The 18698-nt window shown below is 58.4% G+C and overlaps 4 protein-coding genes across 4 annotated transcripts; 1 reads left to right on the top strand and 3 right to left on the bottom strand.

The window, feature by feature from the left end:
- Positions 1-664: 664 nt before the first annotated feature.
- On the bottom strand, positions 665-1922 carry C8Q71DRAFT_859707 (uncharacterized protein; the record flags this gene model as incomplete). Its single annotated transcript, XM_047927682.1, has 4 exons — positions 665-915; positions 961-1018; positions 1071-1816; positions 1865-1922. 4 exons carry the CDS (start codon positions 1920-1922, stop codon positions 665-667), a joined length of 1113 nt encoding a protein of 370 aa, XP_047776691.1.
- A 327-nt stretch (positions 1923-2249) lies between these two features.
- Positions 2250-5139, top strand: C8Q71DRAFT_859706 (uncharacterized protein; the record flags this gene model as incomplete). The annotated part of the gene is made up of 6 exons (XM_047927681.1): positions 2250-2423; positions 2459-2684; positions 2730-2816; positions 2862-3406; positions 3452-4132; positions 4177-5139. 6 exons carry the CDS (start codon positions 2250-2252, stop codon positions 5137-5139), a joined length of 2676 nt encoding a protein of 891 aa, XP_047776690.1.
- A 162-nt stretch (positions 5140-5301) lies between these two features.
- On the bottom strand, positions 5302-8832 carry C8Q71DRAFT_859705 (uncharacterized protein; the record flags this gene model as incomplete). Its single annotated transcript, XM_047927680.1, has 6 exons — positions 5302-7274; positions 7321-7710; positions 7760-8085; positions 8134-8259; positions 8310-8614; positions 8665-8832. 6 exons carry the CDS (start codon positions 8830-8832, stop codon positions 5302-5304), a joined length of 3288 nt encoding a protein of 1095 aa, XP_047776689.1.
- A 5796-nt stretch (positions 8833-14628) lies between these two features.
- C8Q71DRAFT_873411 (uncharacterized protein) lies at positions 14629-18050 on the bottom strand. Its single transcript, XM_047928362.1, has 11 exons — positions 17929-18050; positions 17357-17717; positions 17132-17310; positions 16919-17081; positions 16726-16871; positions 16286-16677; positions 16043-16234; positions 15881-15992; positions 15254-15833; positions 14859-15027; positions 14629-14810 (listed from the first exon to the last, which is right to left on the bottom strand). Exons 1-11 carry the CDS (start codon positions 18042-18044, stop codon positions 14701-14703), a joined length of 2520 nt encoding a protein of 839 aa, XP_047776688.1. The 5' UTR covers positions 18045-18050; the 3' UTR covers positions 14629-14700.
- Between the last annotated feature and the right edge of the window lie 648 nt (positions 18051-18698).

The following is an 18698-nucleotide window of genomic DNA, read 5'->3' as shown; positions in this document are numbered from 1 at the left end:
GCTATTGGGATTGGCGAGCTGATGATCATCTCGGGTTCATGAGGGGTGCACTGACCTCTGCTATGTTGCCGAAGGGTATCGAATGTTCAAGATTTAGAATGGCTTTCAAAGGCGAGGATCGCCTCGGGTATATATAAGAGCGCTGTAACATTCGCGGATGACAAGGTTTGTGTACCCTCATTGCATGCACTCCGTCTCTTGTCTAGGCGTGTAACGGCCTCAGCAGGCCAATCGTCTTCCAATTTTGAAGAGATTGGCCTGTTCAGGCTGTTATATGCGAGCACCGTCTACACTCCCCTCTCGTCTCGTCTCGTCTCTTTCTCCGTCTCTGAATGAGTGGAGGGCAATACCGTCCCTGCATCCATTCAATTTTCCTGGACGTCATCCAGGAGAGAAGAGACCGGGTAAATTTAGTCACGGATGACTTGTCGAAGAATTTCTACACTTGCATGAGGCAGCCTCGCACAAGCCGTTGTGCCAATTCCAGCCGTCCGCGACAGGGACGGATGTAATCCACTCACCATCGGAGCGACTTGTTTGCAACAGACGGTGGACGGCGACTGCAGGTGGATGTGGGTTTTCGACATAGCAAACTGGGCAGGGCCCTTGTACAATAATTGCAGGCGATGGAAGTACATGTACAGTGCTACGTCAGGAACCTTCGTCACGCTGGCCCACCTCTTCCGTTCCAATAGTCGGATGCCGCTTCGGTATTGTCAAAGTTTTCAGACGGCTCCCATGTCGTGTCGTCCCAACCCGTCCATCGAATCTCATAAAGAAGCGAAGTACCTACGTATCCATGACTGACGATTGCCTCGAACTCATACTGCTCGACGCCGTTGACGGTTGCAATCGGCCCTTGGTTTTGCTGGGGTGGACCGTCCTCAAAGGCGGTGCTCTCCATAATCCATACACCTGACTGCAGGTCAGCAGAGGTGTGAAGAAGCGTCAGAAGCATACCTTGGCCTGTCGCACTGAATGTAAGGCCTTGAATCCAGGCGCCGTCGCTCAGCTGAGCCTGAAAAGCCAAATGATGAGCGGTCTTAGACGGTATCAGAGAAGCGGCTTACCATGAAACGACGCGGCTTGCGAGGGCGAAGCGAGAGGAGGCGTTCCAGGTTGCATCCGCGTTTGAGCCGGCGGGCAAGGGCGGGATCGATTGCCATGGGTCCACGTTGCGGCAAAGCCATTGGAGTCGGTGCGCGCAGTGGTGCTCGACGCCGCCTCCGACGCATTGGCTGTGCAGGCACTGCGTCGGGCTGTGCAGCCACTGCGTTCCGTCGAGGCAGAGGCGCGATGGCAATGTGTGGTCGGTCCGGAGGGGGCCAAAGATCGTCGGGGACGAGAGGCGGATTTGAACCGCTTGAGCTAGGGCCCGGGATAGGCGGATTCTCTATGTTTCGTCGTCGGAGGGGGTGGACGGTGATGGTCGGGCGGTTGGGAGGAGGTGACGCCCTCTCTGTGGAAACAGATGGAGTCGCACTGTGCTGGTCTGGGGACGCTGGTTGGTTCCCCGCGTTGCGTCGACGCAGCGGGGTGATCGCGATTGTCGGTCGGTCCGGAGGTGGCCATAGCGCCTCTGAGGGAAAAGGCGGAGGCGGTGGAAGAACGGGATTGCGTCGACGGAGAGGCGAAACGACAATGGACGGTCGATCGGCGGCCGGCCATGCGGGGGCGTCTATTGGATGGGCCGGTTGCCGATGCACTCGCCGAAGAGGCGAGATATTGATAGACGGACGAATCGCAGCGAGAGGTGGCAGCGACTCGGACGCAGCCGGGCGAGACGGTGCAGCTGCGGGACCAGCACGCCGCCTCGCTGGGGCCTCTTTAGCGATTCCGCTGCGAAGTCAGTCGAGCAGCTCACCAGACTTGGCCCGTTGCCGTTCAGTGATTGGTCGGCTGGGTGGCATAGACTGCAGCATTGAGGTCAGTGTATCGAAGTCAGTGGAACCGGACTGATGCGATAGAAGCGAAAGACTGACCGGCTTGAGCACGGCAATAGAAGCGAAAGACTGACTGAGGCGACCGGCGGGGAGATGGTTGCAATTCAAGGTCAAGTTGAAGTTGCAAGCGGATTGTCCAGGTCCTGCAAAGGTGGCGTGGGAGCTAGTCACGTGAGTAGATCTGCATAAAATGCCAAGTCCGCCTGCTCTTCTCTTCTCTTTCGTCTATGCCCTCCACCCAATTCAAAAATCCCACAATCACCTTCAACATTTCTAGCCTCTCACTTGCTCGATCACTTGCTCGACATGCCTGCTCACGCCGCCGCCCCCACTGCTCCGTCCGACGTGCCTGGCAAGGGCATCAGCAAGGAGGAGGTTTTGGACGTCGCTGGACGGATCGCCGCCGCTCTGGATGCCCCAGGGCCGGAACGGCCCGCTGCGCAGATGGCGCTCATGACTTTCATTGCACGTAATCGATCTGTCATCCAGATCTATTGACTAATGATCGACTCCAGGAGAGCTATTGGACTAAGGTGGCTGCGTCGGCCGACGACGGCACCCTCTCGGTTCCGCCTCTTATGGCGTCCGCCTATGAGCAGCTCGGCAACCAGCAAGTCGGCTTTCGCATGTCCAACATTCGCGCCGATGACCCGCTCATTGGCGAGGTTATCGACCGGGATTTCATCGTCGACGTCGACTACGGGCAACAGGCAGCCAGAGCGGTGGGATGGTGGAGACGAGGTGCGTTGGAGACGAAGGGCGCGGTCATCTGCTGACTCCATTCAGGTGCAGAGGCATCCAAAGGCGGCCCTTCGTCGGCCGCTCCAACCGCCTCTTCGTCAGCGGCGGCAGGGAGAAGCGACGCGGCCGAGGGTAAGTGCATCCGCGTTGCACCCAGACGAAGCTGACATTTCACAGAGACGATGCCGCCCTCTGCAGTAGAGAAGGGCAAGAAGCGCGTATTCGCTGCGGACGGCGTGACCGCCACCGCCTTGAAGCGAATCCGGACGGAGAAGAAAAAGCCGCCGCCGAAGTCCAAGGCGTACGTAGAAACGTCTGAAGACGACCAGCCGCTGCAAAAGGCGGTCGGCGCGGGGCCCTCCAAGGCATCCATGCAAGCAGCGGCGGCGGCGAGGGCGGCAGGCAGGGCGGCTCAGGACCGGGCAGCGGCGGCGAAGGCGGCGGCGGCGGCGGAGCGTGCGAAGGCGACTAAGCTGGCTGAAGACCAGGCGGCAGAGGCTGCAGAGGCTGCACTCGCCAAGTCGAAGATGGCCAGTGGTGGCAAGCCTGCAGAGCAAAAGACGGCGCGGCCCCAGGCAGCAGGTGAGAAAGGCGCGCAGCAAGAGACGGCAAGCCCGTCGAAGAAAAAAGCCGACCGCACCAAGGCAGGCGGAAAGACGGTCGATGGTCCCCCACCAGAGGCGGTAGAAGATGACGACGACCTCGTGGAGGTCCTCGCTACGGTGAGTGACGATCATATCTGTTGGCAGGCTGTCTGACTGCTTCAGCCTCTGCCATGCGCCTCGTGCCGCCATGCGAGGCAAAAGTGCGAGTACCCGGTCAACCCGAAGACCGGCACCACGGCGGGCCGCTGCGGCTTTTGCTCGAAGGACAAGGGCTTCTGCAGCCTCTGCCCGCGCAACTTCAAAGGACTTCCGGCCAAGAACGCAGGTGCCGGAAAGATGGCGAGCCTTTGGCGGGAATGGGTCCACAAGCGGATTCGTGCCGGCCTGCCCTACTCGGAGCTCGCCTTCTACGACGACCGCCTCAAAACCGCCGAAAACGTCCACGGCTTCCTGGTCGACCTCGACACTTGGGACGGCCAGAAGGCGCACGTAGACCCCAAGGTGCTGGCCTGGGTCGAGCAGAGACAGCAGGCGATCCGCAAGGGTAAGCGCGTCCCCGCGCTCAAACTGCCCAAGCAGAAGACGATCCTCGTCTCGGACGACGACGGCGAAAAGGCAGAGCAGGGCAAGGCCGCAGTCGCACCACCGGCAGCTCCCGCCCACGACAGTGACGTCGAGATCGTGGAGGCGACGCAGGTGGATCCGCCACAAGAGTCCGGTGCGGGCGAAGAAGAGGAGGAGGCCGAGGACGAAGAAGCGGACGAGGAAGACGACGACGACGACGAGGAAGACGCGGATGGCATGCAAGTCGACGTCGACAGCATGCAGGTAGACGGTCCCCAGGTCAGCCACTCTTTCCCCATCTACCCACCACACTGACTGGAAAGGCACCCCCGTCTTTTCTGGAATTCCAGGCACTCGACGCGCAGGACGGACCCATCGGAGAGACGGCCCCCTCGTCTCTTGAAGTCCCAGCTCCCTCCGTGAGTCACGACGAGTGCAACAAGATGCTCGAATCTCTCGCCCGCCAGCTCCAGGACGAGAGGCAGGAGCGGATGGCCCTGGCAGCCCGGCTGGAGAAGTTGGAGCGGGCTGCGGAAGAGAGGTGGCCTTTCGCCCAGCTGCAGACCCTCCAGCACGTCACGGAGCGCCTCGAAGACCTCGAGCAGAACGTGTGCGAAAAGGCGGAGGAGATCGAGAGCCTCAACCTCAATCAAAGGGAGATAAGAGGCCACATCGGCTCGGTCAGCAAAATGAGCACCAACCTCGACATTGCCAAGAACGGTGTCCAGGCCGCCATGGATGCCACCCTTCGCCGCGTCACAGACGTCGAGGAAAGGCTCCTGGGCAAGATTGACGAGCTCCACCTCAGGCTCGAGGCTCAGGTCCACCACCTCAAGGTCGAGGCTGAGGACGAACCGGTCGATCTTCAAATCGTCCCGCCGCCGTCCCCACCACGTCCGGTGCCTGAGGCTGGAGACGACCTGGTGGCTGCCATGCCGGCCCTCTCACTCCGGCGCCTTCCCCGCCGCGCGGAGGTTGTCGCTCGCCATAAGCCCCTCTCGCCAGTTCAGGAAGAGCCGGATCGGAGGGTTGGCCCCACCAGGGAGTTCCGGCTCAATCCCGTCAATCCCGCCCCACCCGTCCCGCCGCGGTTCTTCCGTTCTCCCGCCCCGCCTGCCCCCCCTGCCCCGCCCATTCCGTTTGGTACGTCCTTCCGTGCGCTGGGTCGCTACGACACTCCGGCGGCCAGCGAGACGCGATCCCCAGGGCAGATCTCGTCTGGCTCTGAGGCTGCAGACGAAGGATCGGACGTTGACATGGACGAAGGTCTTGACCCATCCGAGTGAGCCCGTGGCGCCGCCTGTATTGTAGTACCGTCGCAATCATATTGGAATGTCATGTACCGTCTTTTCTATTGCAAGCAAAGGTTCGACTCGGGTGCTTTTCAAGCAGACAGGAATTCCATTGCACAAGAAATGTCAAACTGGCTGCTTTGACAAATGTACGTGCTACTCGTGCAATTTCCCCAGGTTGATTTTCCTCTGACGCTCCCGCGCTTGCTGCCCCCCTCTGCTAAGGCGTTGAGACCGTCTAGACGGCTCCGCCAATGCTCCCATGCCTGGCTGCACTGGAATGGGTGCTGGAGGCTGAACTGGAGGCATGGGAGGCAGCGGCAGAGGTGCTGGCACCGCAAGAGGCGGTGGCGGCATTACCTCAGATGAAGTGGTCGGCGCTGAGGATTTGGCCTGCGGTTCCGTCTCATCAACGTGTCTTCGCTTCTTCATGGAGGGCGTCGCTTCTTCGCTACCGTCTCTATCTTCTGCACGTCTCTTGTGGTCGCGAGACGAACCACTCGTGCCCTGGTTCTCATTGAGGGCAGCATCTTCGCTTGGGACGGCGATCGTCTCCACGGGCAACTCCGTCTCTTCCGTCTCCACCTGAGTCCTTCCGGCTGCTTTCGTCTCTACGGTGAGCGACTCCATTTGTGGGCTTGGTGTGGTCGTCTCTTTGCGAACGTTGCCCGGTTGAGACGGCCCAGCCGCTTCGTCTGGCAGTCGATCGCGGTCTCCGTTTGTCTGTTGGATCCCCAGTCTGGTATGACCCTCGCTCGGCGCTGACACCAAAGAAAGCCCATGAGGCACCGTCTCTGACAGTTCGTGCCGAATGTTCGTCTGTTTGATCACCGATGCCCCGCTACCTTCCGCCTGCTCCGCTTCTGGCAGTTCGTGCTGAATGTTCGTCTGTTTGATCACCGATGCCCCGCTACCTTCCGCCTGCTCCGCTTCTGGCAGTTCGTGCTGAATGTTCGTCTGTTTGATCACCGATGCCCCGCTACCTTCCGCCTGCTCCGTTTCTGGCAGTTCGTGCTGAATGTTCGTCTGTTTGATCACCGATGCCCCGCTACCTTCCGCCTGCTCCGCTTCTGGCAGTCTGTGCTGAATGTTCGTCTGTTTGATCGTCGATGCCTGGTCTAGGTGCACCGAGGGCTGGAGGGATGAGCTGCCCTCGCCCTTTGAGGCACGGGCATCTGCAGCCCGGCGCAATCGCTTCAGCTTCAGAGTGGGTCTGCAAGGTATGTCTTCTCCGTCCCACATCTGGATGGGGTCGGGAGTCTGCTCCACCGATCTTGACTGAGAGACTGGCGAAGGCGGAGTCCAGTTAGGCGCAGCTGAGGCTGAAGGGCCGGAAGGTGGGTGGTCAAGGATTAATAAGCGGGAAATGGGATGGATTGCGTCGAGCAGCTGCTCCGCTGTACTGTGGAAGTCTAGCAGGGTGTTTTGCACGTAGACTGGGACATGGGCAGGCGGTGGCTCGTCTGGATCATTGGCAAATTGGCTGTTGTGAAGGTCACGCAAAGCGAGGCCTACCGCCAGGAGTGCTTGCTCGACATGCTTGAGACTGGCATGATTGTTCCGTTTCCATGGCTCGGTTTGAAGGAATTGGATAAGCCGCGACAGGCCATCCACAGTAGCATGAGGAAGTTCAGGAAGAGACGGTGATGTCCACCCCCAGTCGGCCCAGGGCGCAACAGTGATGGACGATGGCTTGAAAGCTGAGACTCCACCGCCCATGGAGGCACGGATGTATTCGGTAACGACGGCCTTGTAGCGCGAGTCGCTGGACAGAGACGCCAGGAACAGTGATCGTTTCCGTCCCCGGGAGACGTCTTTTGGACATTTGGCCGCAAAGTCGACCAGCATCTCCTGGCCGGCCTGAAAAGCCTGCTCCGGCATCTCAAGTACGCTCTCGTCACTCCCGCTGTGCTGACCGCTCTCGTCGCTTTCTTCGACCTCGCTTGATGGAACAGACTCATCCTCTGAGACCGACGGAGATTCTTCGGAAGACTCGTCTTCAATGGTGACCCGTCTCTTGCCCTTCGCCTTTGTAGACGCAGCCTTGCGGGCCTTCGCTTTAGGGGGCGGTTTGGATGTAGCTGCCGCACTCTTTTTCGGTTTCCGTTTGCGAGCCGCTTTTGATGACGCTGTTTGACAGTCAAAATGGGCAGTCGAGACGCATGCCCTGCATACCTTTGCGATCTTGCTCTTTGCTTGCGGCCTCCGTAGAAGCGGGACTTGCAGGCCCCTCTGCGTTGAACTGCAGTCTCTGGGCGTCGCGCCGTCTCTCCGCCTCCCGAGTTGGTTTCCCGTTGGTCCACTGTTGGAAATATTCGTCATACATGGCACTGGTCAGGTCGCCAGTGCGGTCGATGAAGCTGTGAAACTGGAACGCCTTCACTCCGTCGGGCCCATCCTGTCCAGTCCTCCAATGCCGGCAGAGGGCAATCATCTGCTCCCGTCTCATATGCGATGGATCGGCAAATCCGACGTCGGGCAACCACATCTCCTCACTGAGGCACGTAGCTCGAGTCTGTAGAGCTTTCCAGGGTATACGCGAAACCGTTCCATTGCTGGCAGCCACTGTGGAAACAATAAGCACCACAGATCAAGAGAAACCAGAGTCGCTTACAGTACTGCCTGGTAAGGAACTCCCTCACAATGGCGGCCCATTTCTGAACAACCCCGCTGGCGGCCAGTGAGTCGAGCTCGTCACCACTGAGCATCAGTGGCAGACCGGTCTCTTCGTCTATGGAAAGAAGCGGTCCGAAGTCCGTCTTCTTTTGGGCTTTGCTGGGTTTGCCAGCTTTCCCAGTCCCGTCCACCACCATTGCTTTTTTCTGCAGCTGGGTCGTCGACCACTCTCCGAACTCGTCCCATAGAGATGACCAGAGTTTGTTTTTCATGACACCGTCGGAGAAATTGGACGACACTCCATGCTCCCCTTGATGGTCGATTCTAGACGACAGATCAGATACCGTCTGTTCGGCATGACGCATCACCTACAATCCGACTACAGGGCCCTCGTCTGTTGTCTGTGCTGCATACATCACCACGCAATATGCACCGTTCTCAATTAGCGCCTTCCGCTCAAAGCTCCGGCACAAAACCCCCAGGGAATTGCTCAATGACCTGGCTCCGTTCAGTCTGAATGAACGTGGAGAAGCGACGAAGAAACGTACTGGGCAGGAAGAACACGGGGCGCTATCTTACATCCGTCAGCATTCACCAAGGCCCGCAGCTCCCTCCCCTTCGCTTTATACTCCTTTCGTACTTCTTCATCCTCGTCTCCCCACAGGTCCCACCACGTGCGGTTAAACCTGTTCAACGGGTCGCTAGTACCGTCTGCATAGGCCTCCCTTCGGACCTCCTCCATGTGCTCATCAAGCCACAAGTCGCACCCCCGTATCGTCCCTTTCATGACGCCTGTTTGCTTCGTCTTTTCCTTGCGTATAGAGCAACGATCCACTAGCCACTTCCGAACAGCCTGGAGGAAACATGAGCCCACCCCACGATGATTCGGCCAATGCGACCGACCGTCGTCCTAGCTTCTGGGGTGAGACCTTCCAGTTGTCCCAGCGCCACCTGCTCCAAGAGGCCCAAGGTGGCTGCAACGACTTCGTCTCGCTTCGCCCCTGCAGTCTCGCGGAATCGCTTGACGGATCCTTCCAAAATTTTGGTCTGTGCATCATCCCAGGGAGCCATTTGTGCAGAGGAGGGGGTCGAGTTGCTGGTTGCGTGCAAAGGGGGCCAGCGCACACAGCGCCAAAAGAGGGCGCTGCCGTTGCCATCACCAGGAAATGCGCATGTAATGTCTTTCCACTTAGCCGACCCGCTCCCGTTTGAGTCAGGCTCCGTGAGATGTCTGAGCTAACCCATTTTGGCCATCCGACATCAGGAAACTCAGCCGATCGGTCTTCCATTGGTCTTCGATCGCGCATGGGAACATCGGCATTCTATGACTCCCTTCACTAAGCGCGTCATTATGACTGGATCTCAGATCACACACACGATCGGAAAGGCAATCTGGCCGATCTAAAGTAGCCTCCGTGCTGAGAGAAGCTTTTGCTCTTTGCTCTCAACCACCACCGTCGTCAGAATTAGCAGTCCCATACAAGCCCATCTCAATGGAACACCTCCCAAGTATGACTGTGCACTTCATTACTTACTAGACGATCCCAACTGACAAACTGGCAGCTTCCAGATACATTGAGGTCGTCAACGCGGTGCTTCGCCGAGAGACCATGATTGCCTACCGGAGGCTGCAAGAACGAGAAGGCCAGCAGGTTTTCCCTATGCCTCCACCTAGCAAGTCTTACCTGCCGGCGCTGTTGTCTCCGTCTATTGTGGCGGATTGTGCTTATGCCGCCAATGTGATCGCTGAGGCTATTGTTTCACCCAGTTAGTACTTCATTCGTCACGCTTGTACGTCTGTCACAGCATTCTACAGTCTGGTCGGACATGGATGCTGCAAGGTATAGCGACCGTCTCAATAGGCTCCGAGACCGTATCATTCTTGACGATGTGCAATTGCACGAATTCGGACCGACGGCTGGATCTGGCAATGAGCCGCACGAGCCGCACACGTCCCCATTCGTTGTCGTTGACAAGTTTGGGAGGATCATTCTGTGGTATCTTCCCGACATATTGAGTTCTATGCAACAGGTACGTCTACTCATCGTCCGCCACTTCCTCAGATCATTCATCGAGCATCAGAAGCAAATGACCAAAGCACTGTCTACGGTGCGTCGCCAGTTCAAACAAAATGCACCACAGTCTGCTCAAAGGAAGCAAAAGCCCAGCTGGCGTCGCCTAGAAACCAATTTCCGCGAGACGCCGGCGTCTGACGGCTCGGTGCTCAATGGAACACCAACCTTTGCACCGGCATGGTACCCAGTTGGATCGAAGGTGAGCATGTCGGCGGGATTACCCTGATATAATTACTCAGTGATGCCTTGGAGACTGGTCGCGAGCCCCCCACTTCATCGGCGACCCTCACTAATGAGAACAAGGAGTGCGGCTACCAGTTTCTCGACGAGATAAAGTCAACCACGGCTCTCATCATGGCAATTGTCGGCGTCATACACCCAGCACAGTGCAAAATAGGCCTGTCCACCAACTTGCGACTTGCAGACCAGGACGAGGGACTCAAGAACGTCTTCACTCACTGGCCATCCTGCTTCTCAGCAGTGCAGGTCATCAGCAATCGCGTGAGCCCTGTGCATCTGGACGTCGGCGCATCCTACGGCTCTTTCGATGTTCTTGCGACGGTCGGAAAGTTCAGTGGTGGCCACATTCAATTCCCCACCTTGTCCATCGATGTCGACCAACGAGCAGGCAGTGTAGTCGCCTTTGCTGCACACCTTCTACCCCACTCAGTGGCGGAATTCGAAGGCGACCGTGTATCTTTTGCATGGTTCCTCAAAGACGCAGTTGGTTCCTGGGCAGGCATGGAGCCGGTCCCGTGGTGCAAGACTGAGGACGTTAACAATGTCCTTGCGACTGCATAGCTGCTCGTCTGTCGATCCAAAACCGCCTCTCCGTCACTGTATTAATTTGGTGCTCCTGCCGCGCCTCAATCGATATCCATTGCATCGCTTCTGGGCATCTGTACCGTCCGGACTATAGGAGTCATTCCTGGTAACGAAGTGAAAGAGACGTGTGCCTCGTCCCCTAGCGTACGCCAATGCGCTTGCTGACGCATGGCGTATGAGCGGTGGCCTAGACTGCCATGAACGAGGCCATTCCACCGCGCAGCATGGAAGTCAAAAGAGCGGATGGTCCGCTTCATCTCCTCTTTCACCAACATCAGTAGAAGTCGGAAATTGCTGACGAGCTCTAACGATCGGTGACGCGCTGACCAATGCTAACGCAAATTCATTAGATACCGTCAGCGCACTACGGAACTGTCACAGTGTTAACATGTAACAGGGATTGGGGTAATTCATCCGCTTTGCTGAACTCGCGCTTACGGTTTGCTGAGCATCATGTAACGACTATCTAGTATGTTATGGGTTGACACTAGCTGTCTACCGAGTGCTGTCTCTGTAACCCACACCATCCGCACCGACTACTCCGCCTCGCGCCTGCCCGTTCTTGCCGTGTCCCGGCCCTGCCCACCGCTGATGACCCGTCCGTGCCTAATCCTCCGCGCGCCCTCGCTCGTTCTTCCGTCATGCACGCGCGGTCGCCGGTCCATTTGGCGGTGACGTTTGCGTGCTGGGCATTCGCCCGGCGCGCTCGTTGTCGCCATGTGTGTCGTCGTCGCCTGCGTGTGTTCGTCGGCCGTGTTTGTGTGCTGGGCATTTGCCCAGCGCGCTCGCGGTTGGCGTGTATGCTGTCTAACGGTTGTCCACCCAGTATGTGCGCTGACCGCTTGGCGTCCATGTTTGCGTGGTAGGCATTCGCCCTCCACGCTCGCAGTCGGCGTGCATTGCGCGTGCCCCGGCCTTGCCCAACGTTGCCGTGGCCGGTCTTTTGCTCACGCGCGTGGGGTCCGTTCGTCGGCTGTGCTTGCGTGCTGGGTATTCGCCCAGTGCACTCGCAGTCGGCGTGTGTGCCGTCGCCTCTCGCTTGCCCGTGTTCCACGTGGGGGGTCCACTCATCGGTTGCGCTCCGACCGTGCTGGGTCTTTGGCCGCCGTGGTCACCGGTGCTCGACGCAGAGCTGAGAACGCACCTGGTCTCTTCATGGACGGTTGTGCTTCGTGATCTTGAAGTCGTGCGGGCGAGTGGCGGGCGAGTGGCGGCGTTCACGCAGATGATACGGGCGCATGTGACGCGTTTAAGGGTCGAGATGAGCAGCGGCCGCATCACGCGCGCGGTGGGGTTCGTTAGGTGGCAGCAAGCCCCTGAGGCCCGTGCGCGGTAAAGGGGAGGGAAACGTGGAGTGAGGGGCGCCACAGAGCGCGCAAATGGCTGTGCAGGGATTGAAGGAGCCGGCGAGTAGGTACTAGAGTGGATTCGAAGCGCGTTTGGTTTTGTATACTAGGTAGATTTGCGCGCGGATGAGCAGATGATTCCGGTACGTGGCCAGGCTTGTGTGTGTTGTAGGCGGGCAAGTGATTGTGCGGGTGAGTAAACAGACTGACAGGTGAGCAAGAGGATATGCACGCAGGTGAGTCAGGGTGGATGGACGTGCACGCCGGCGAGTCAGCCGCGAACGGACGTGCGCGCAAACGATTGCGTGGGCAGACAAGTACGTGGAGGGACAGTCGCGTAGCCGGGCTCGTGCGCGGGGCGGACGGTGTGCACAACGAGCAAAATACACAGGCTCACCTCCGAGTCTTCTTTTGACCCACTCGCGGCGACCCGCTCCTCCTCGCCCTCCTCGTCTGACGTAGTACCGAAATTGGCACGATGTTCATTTTGTTTTGGTCATCAACCCCGTCTTGACATGCACGCTGCCTTCATTCATGGTCAGCCAAGGCAGAGGTATAGGAAACGGGTGCACATACCATCTACCGTATCACTGGCGTTGGCCCGGTGGACAAGCCATCGCGAGCACAACGAGAGCGTGAACTGGCCGCCGGCGCTTCACGGGTTTAGGGCAAGCCACAGTGGCACTTGCGCGTCCTGGCCCAGGTGCTCCTTGGTGTCGTGGCATGTCCTCACTCTGAGTCTCGCCCGCTCACCCTCTGAGAGTCTTCTTGTCTTCTCAACCACTTTCCCGCTCCTCTGCCCGCTTGCTCGGAGCAGCGCAATATCACGAAGCACGCGTTCAACCTTCTGGGGGCGTTCGACGACATTGTCAGCTTAGGGGACCGGGACTCGGAGCAGCAAGAAGACGAGGCAAGCGGAGCTCCTCGATGCGCTCGGTGGGGACGCGTTGCTGTCTGAGGACATGTCGACGCCGGGTATGCCTGCGGCGTCGAACATCGCACCGCCCGCCCCGAAGAACGACCGCGGCAGCTTACCCGCGTTCATGCTGAGAGGTATGCCCGCATCGTACATGCGCTATTCCCGAACCTCATCTAGTGTACTCAGCGTGCATGTCGTCATTTGTGAGACAATCAACGTGGAAATGATTGCATCTCGCTCGCCCTGGAGCTGCCGTGAAGGCTCGAGTAGCCAACACACCGAAGCGGGCCCAACAAGGAATGCAGGGATGTCAGGAGAACGGTAGGATATCTCCAGTGAGTACCCCGTACATCTGCCTTCTCAGTACTGCGTCCTCCACTCATTCTCTCAACATGATCACGGCGCGCGTCTGTCATTACTCGACACGCTCACTTCCGTCCGAAGCATAGCACCATATCCGGCCGCAGCACTCCACCACCCAGCACCGCTGCACATCGCGTCCGCCTCCACCTCCTTCCAGCCCGCCTTCGCAGCCCAGCAGCCCTCCCCGTGCGCCCTCCATATAGCCACCAGCCACGGCAGGCGCACGCGCACCCGAGCCTGAGGAGTAGACCGCCCACCCCCTGCGCTCGCGCGGGCAGCACGAGCTGCTTGCGGACACGGAGGGAGATCCCGCGCATAGCGAGCATGGCTCGGACAACGCGCACACCACCGCTGCGCTGTCCGAGTCGATCGCCGACGCGATGACCCACGGGCCCGGCCCACACGGCGGCCTTACGCGGTCGCTCACACACGAGGAGTGTGAGTTCATCAACCGCCTCAACCGCCTCAAGTTCTTCCTTGCCACCGCCACCGCGCCCTCACGTTGGTCTGGCGACGACCCGTCTTCCACTGCAGCCGCCGCCACGGGCCTCCCGGTTGGCCACCCAAGCAGCGCACATCCTGGCATGCCTTGGACGGGCGAAGACTGCTGCACCCGCGCCTGCGGTCAAGGCAATGATGCCCGACTCCGGTGATGTTTCACGGGAGGCCGGACGCGCACGCATTCCCGAACAATGGGTACACCCCCACAGCCCCGCACGAACGCATTGCTTGAAGATCGGCGAGCCCAACTGGGTGTGAAGCACGCGCGTGAGGCGCACGCGTAGACTGCACGAAAGCTGATAACTGCGCCCGCCCGTGCTGCGGTTCTACAACCCCCGGATATCCAGCTGGGGGGCATCCCACTGCATGCGCAGCTCGGGGAACCACTGAGGAGGAAGGAGGGACACTACCCACTATGGTGAGTATCCCACTCGCTCCTTGCCCGCCTACGCTGAATCACCCGCACACATGTTCCCCAGCCCGCCCACTTGCCCGCATGATCCCTCGCACACCTGCACGATCGCACATCTGCGCTCAGCCGCACGTATGACTCACTCGCCGACCGGTTGACTCACCTGCCAACCCGCATTACCCGCATACAACCCGTACCCGCTGCGGCAGGTCTGTGCCTGGGTGGTTTGTGCAGGCTGCTTGTTAGTACATCCTAGTATATCATGTGTAGCATATTTCGAAAAATGAAACCTATTGCCAGTGCATTGAGCACGGAACCGGAGAATGAGAGCCACAGCAGTGACGCTTGCTGACGCGCTGACGGTTGTGTGAACTGTTATGGCTACGTAACGACTATCTAGCGAGGCGATCGCCACATCTTCCCAACCTTCTAAAATGCGACAGGTCTTGCTAACGAGTGATACGCTGACACTATGTAAAATCGGAATTTTAGCAACCGTTACGGCCCGTCACAGCCCTTAACCGAAATCAGAGAAGTTCTGATGAACGACACTTGCTCATCCCATCTGTCGTGCCTCGCCTTTTCCCGCAACCAGTTGACGCGATGAACTGACGAACGTCAGCAAGTGGATGCGAGCCGAGTGGAAAGACGCTTACGTTCTGCAAGCCACTCTGAATTCTCAGTGTCTCCTCCGACGTCGACCGACCATATCCACGACAGCTCTTTCTTACTCGCGTTGCGCTCCGTGTGATCGACGAGATGTGTTGCTGCATTCAAATCCTCCTTGTGCAATGGCCTGTATTTTCTCATCAGTGGGGGCAGCGTCTGCAAGAAAAGGCGAAAAGCAGATTGCCTCGCCTCGTCTGAGGGCTGCAGATGTCGAATGAGCGAGATCACGGCCATGTCCATGGGTCATCCTTACCTGAGGTACCTGCTTGCCCTTCGCTGCAGGCCCGGCTGTCTGCTTTGCGATCGCCACCGCCTCTTTCTTGGCTGTGCGGAATTCATTGAACCGCTTCTCCATCGCCTCGCCCTCTGCTGCCGTCATTACAAGCGGTATCATGTTCCTGCGAGCAAGTGTGAAGACCCGTGAGCACTCAAGGATAACCTTCTCCACATTCTGGGCTTCCTTGAATGCACGTGTTTGCGTCCGCTGGCTGTTGGCCGGCCGCACCTGGGTTACATAGACCATCGATTTGAGGCCAATTGCCATGCGAAGCCTGTGCAGAGCGTCGTTGGCTTGCCCTTCACGGAGGCGGAGCTCCTGCTCGCCAAGTCGCCGCTTGTTCATCGTTGCCAATTTCTCGTGCCCAATGGTCGAGGGCAGCCGCAGCGGAATGCTCTCTGGCTGCGTCTCATCGTCTGGATCCTCCAGGACTACCAAGTCATCCGTCACATCCGGATCCTCATCCACGTCTTCCCAGTCATCACCAGCATAGGCTCGCTCTTCTTCATCGTCCGTCTCTTCGTCATCGTTGTCAGAGTCCACACCGTCTTTCCAGAAGCTGGAGGCCTGCTTGGCAAAACTGTCGATGGCACGCTGCAGCCTGTTTCGCTTGTTGACTAATTGCAACTGCGCCGTGAGAAGCGAGTCGCTATTGACGCGCCTCGCCAATGCAGCAACGGTCAGTCTGATGCATGGTGAGGATAGTGACGCATCCTAAAGGAGGCTGCATACTGCTGCTCCTGGAGAGCCAAACCCTCCGCCAGCCAGGATGCGAGGCCAGCATTCGTCTTCGTCCTTCCTTCTTCCTGCTCTAAGAGAAGCTGAATGTCTCTTTTTCCGGGTGCTGGAGTGCCAATGAATGAGCAGATGCAGTGAGGCGGAAGCGGACGGTACCTTTGGTTCGCATAACCTCGTATGGCTCCATGACGCTCAAATCGTCACGCCTCTCCGCGCGCGCTTTTGCCTCCAGCCGCTTCCATTCGGCCAGGTGCTCGGGACTGCTCGAGAGCTCCATATGATTGAGCGTCTCCTTGCTCCGTGCCAATTCCTTTACCGCCTGTAAGAATCGCTTTGATAGCATCTTGACTGCAATGGCAGTCAATTGCCGCTTCTAGGCCTCACAGTGGCCAGACTCACCCATGCCAGTCGTCTTCCGCCAGTTTGAATCGTTCATATGGTCGTCTATCACCTCCTTCCGATGGGACGTCGACATCGCTCGGGTGCTGCCTAAAATCCGGTTCAGAGGAGCCCACAACGTCTCTATGACCTCGCCATCGACTAGGCCTGCTCCTGGAATGAAGCTTGGCGAATACTTCACCAGGCAATCCCGCTGATGCCCGTGGACGTGGAATTTGCCAATTCCCCAGTCGATTGTCGCGGATGGCCATTTCAGGAATCGCGGGCTGCTCTTGAACCGGCCCTTCACTTTCTTGCTGTATTGACAGGAGACATCGTACATGACCAGGAAACGCTTGAGTCCGTCATGATGCTGCATCGCTTGTGAGAGCGCGTAGTCCATATTCATCTGCCTGGCGAGAAATGAATTCCTGGCGCCTGAGACGGGCTTCAATCATCACCTTTCGCCTTTCTGAAAATCGACTACGGAATGCGGGATGAAACAGCCGTGTCTTCCACAGGCGACGGCGCCAATGCCCGTAGCTTCCATATCGTGGCGATCGGCGTTTGCCTGATTGACGGCTCGGTGAGCGTGGCAGTTTGATTTCTAATTGCAGTCAGCACCCAGGATACGGCTGTGCAATGGCAGCTCACCTCGCGCACGTCCACCGCCGCTTTGAGGTGCTCCTTATACCGCCCATCGGTGACCATAAACCCTTGCCCATCCGCGAGTGGGATGTCGTCCGCTGGTCGACGCATCTTCAAATGCTCCGCGCTGAAATTGCCGTCCATGACAAACGACGCCATATGCTTCCAGCTGCACGGTGGCATTAAGGCTCTAGCCGCTTCTTCGAGATCGCCACTCACGAATCAACGTCTCTTTCCCAGTCTGCTTCGAGATTGACGCCGGGGTGAGGGCAGGCTACGCAGCTCAGTGCCAGTCTTCCCGGTCCAAGTTCTTCTTCTGTATGCCCATACCCACGCCATTTGCGATATTTGAGATTGCGCCACTGTCGGCTGCAGCGGAGAAGCTCGCGATAGCGATCCTCGGAGGCGTCAGACTGCTGCCTCGTAGGATGATGGACGACGAACCGGCACTCGCTGAGGAAAGGCGGCATTGGATAGGCGACGCAACCGTTCGAAGTAGCTCTGAGCTGCCATTCCAGAAACTTTGTTGGCCAGCAGGAAATCGTCCAAGACGCGGAACGTGAAGCAAGTTCGAGGGCGGATGAAAGATCCAGGATATAGACCCATCGAGAGCAGCTGGAAGGCCTCCGGATCCGCCCCTTGGCATTTGCACATGGCGGCGCAGACTGAATGGACGCCAGTGATATCAACCACCGTCAGCTTCTGCAGCGAAGCATCATCTTCAATTGGACACCGCCAGTTCCCATGCCCAAGGTTGATGCGCAGACCAGCGGCAAGTAGTGAGCTGGCCTTGAAATAACCTGTCCTGGCAATGAGAGACGTCATCGTCAATAAGACGAGAGACTTCCGTCTAACCTTCCATTGATGGGTCGCCTCCCTGTCCGGCCCCAAATTCTGGTTCATCGACCCAGTCTTCCACTTCTTCTGACGGCGCCTCTTCACTATCCGCTTCTATGATTTCGGCGCGAACTGGAGGCGGGCCTGTTGGGACCGTTCGTCTCTCCCTCGGTTCCCACCGCTCCAGGTGGTGAAGATATTCGGCACTGTGCCGACTCAGACAGCAATCGGTGCACAGGCTTGGCCGGCCCACGCAGTCCACGCATCTCCATGGACTCCACTCCTGGCTGCACATGACACATCTTCGTCTATCTTGCGGCCCTTCCAGTTCGAGCAGGCGGGCAAGCACCTGGTCACGGACTGGCAACCATTGTCAGATAAAGTCGGCCTGAGTCTGCACTGGCATCAGCAACTGCTTCAGCCATCCCAGCCACTCACCATTCCAGATGCCTTCGTCTTTCGCCGGCTCTCTGGCCCCAACTGAATAATCTCCCCCAAGTCAGGCATGGGCTGGTCATTCCCTAGGTCCGAAATCTCTGCGGCTGCTGTTGCCCTGGATGCACCTGCAGGGGGATGCACAGCGCTCGGGGCATCCCGGACTGGAACCATCTTGTGCCTTGTTCCGGTCTTCGTCTTTTTGACAGCCATGTGCATCACCGTTGGCCTCTGCGTTGAGCCCAACGGCACCCATTTTGCACCGCGTCGTGACATGACTGTCGAGACGAGGTTGAAATCTTCATTTGAGGCACATTTAATAGGGATCGCAGGCATTCGGCAAAGGCCATGCGGTGCCCATGCGGTGCCCATGCTGTGCCCATGTGCAATCAGATTTGGTCAATCTAGCCCGTGGCAGACCGCTTCCAATGATCATGAGGCAGTCAAGCGTCGTCCAGGCCACGCGTGGACAAGAGGCGGAATGATGTGACCGCCCCATGTGGGCGCATGAGCA

This window comes from Rhodofomes roseus (assembly GCF_022264815.1).
Source record: "Rhodofomes roseus strain CIRM-BRFM 1785 chromosome Unknown C8Q71scaffold_16, whole genome shotgun sequence".
Classification (NCBI taxonomy): Eukaryota; Fungi; Basidiomycota; class Agaricomycetes; order Polyporales; family Fomitopsidaceae; genus Rhodofomes; species Rhodofomes roseus.
Note: the sequence above shows the minus strand (reverse complement) of the source record. Positions and strands in the feature narration are given on the sequence as shown.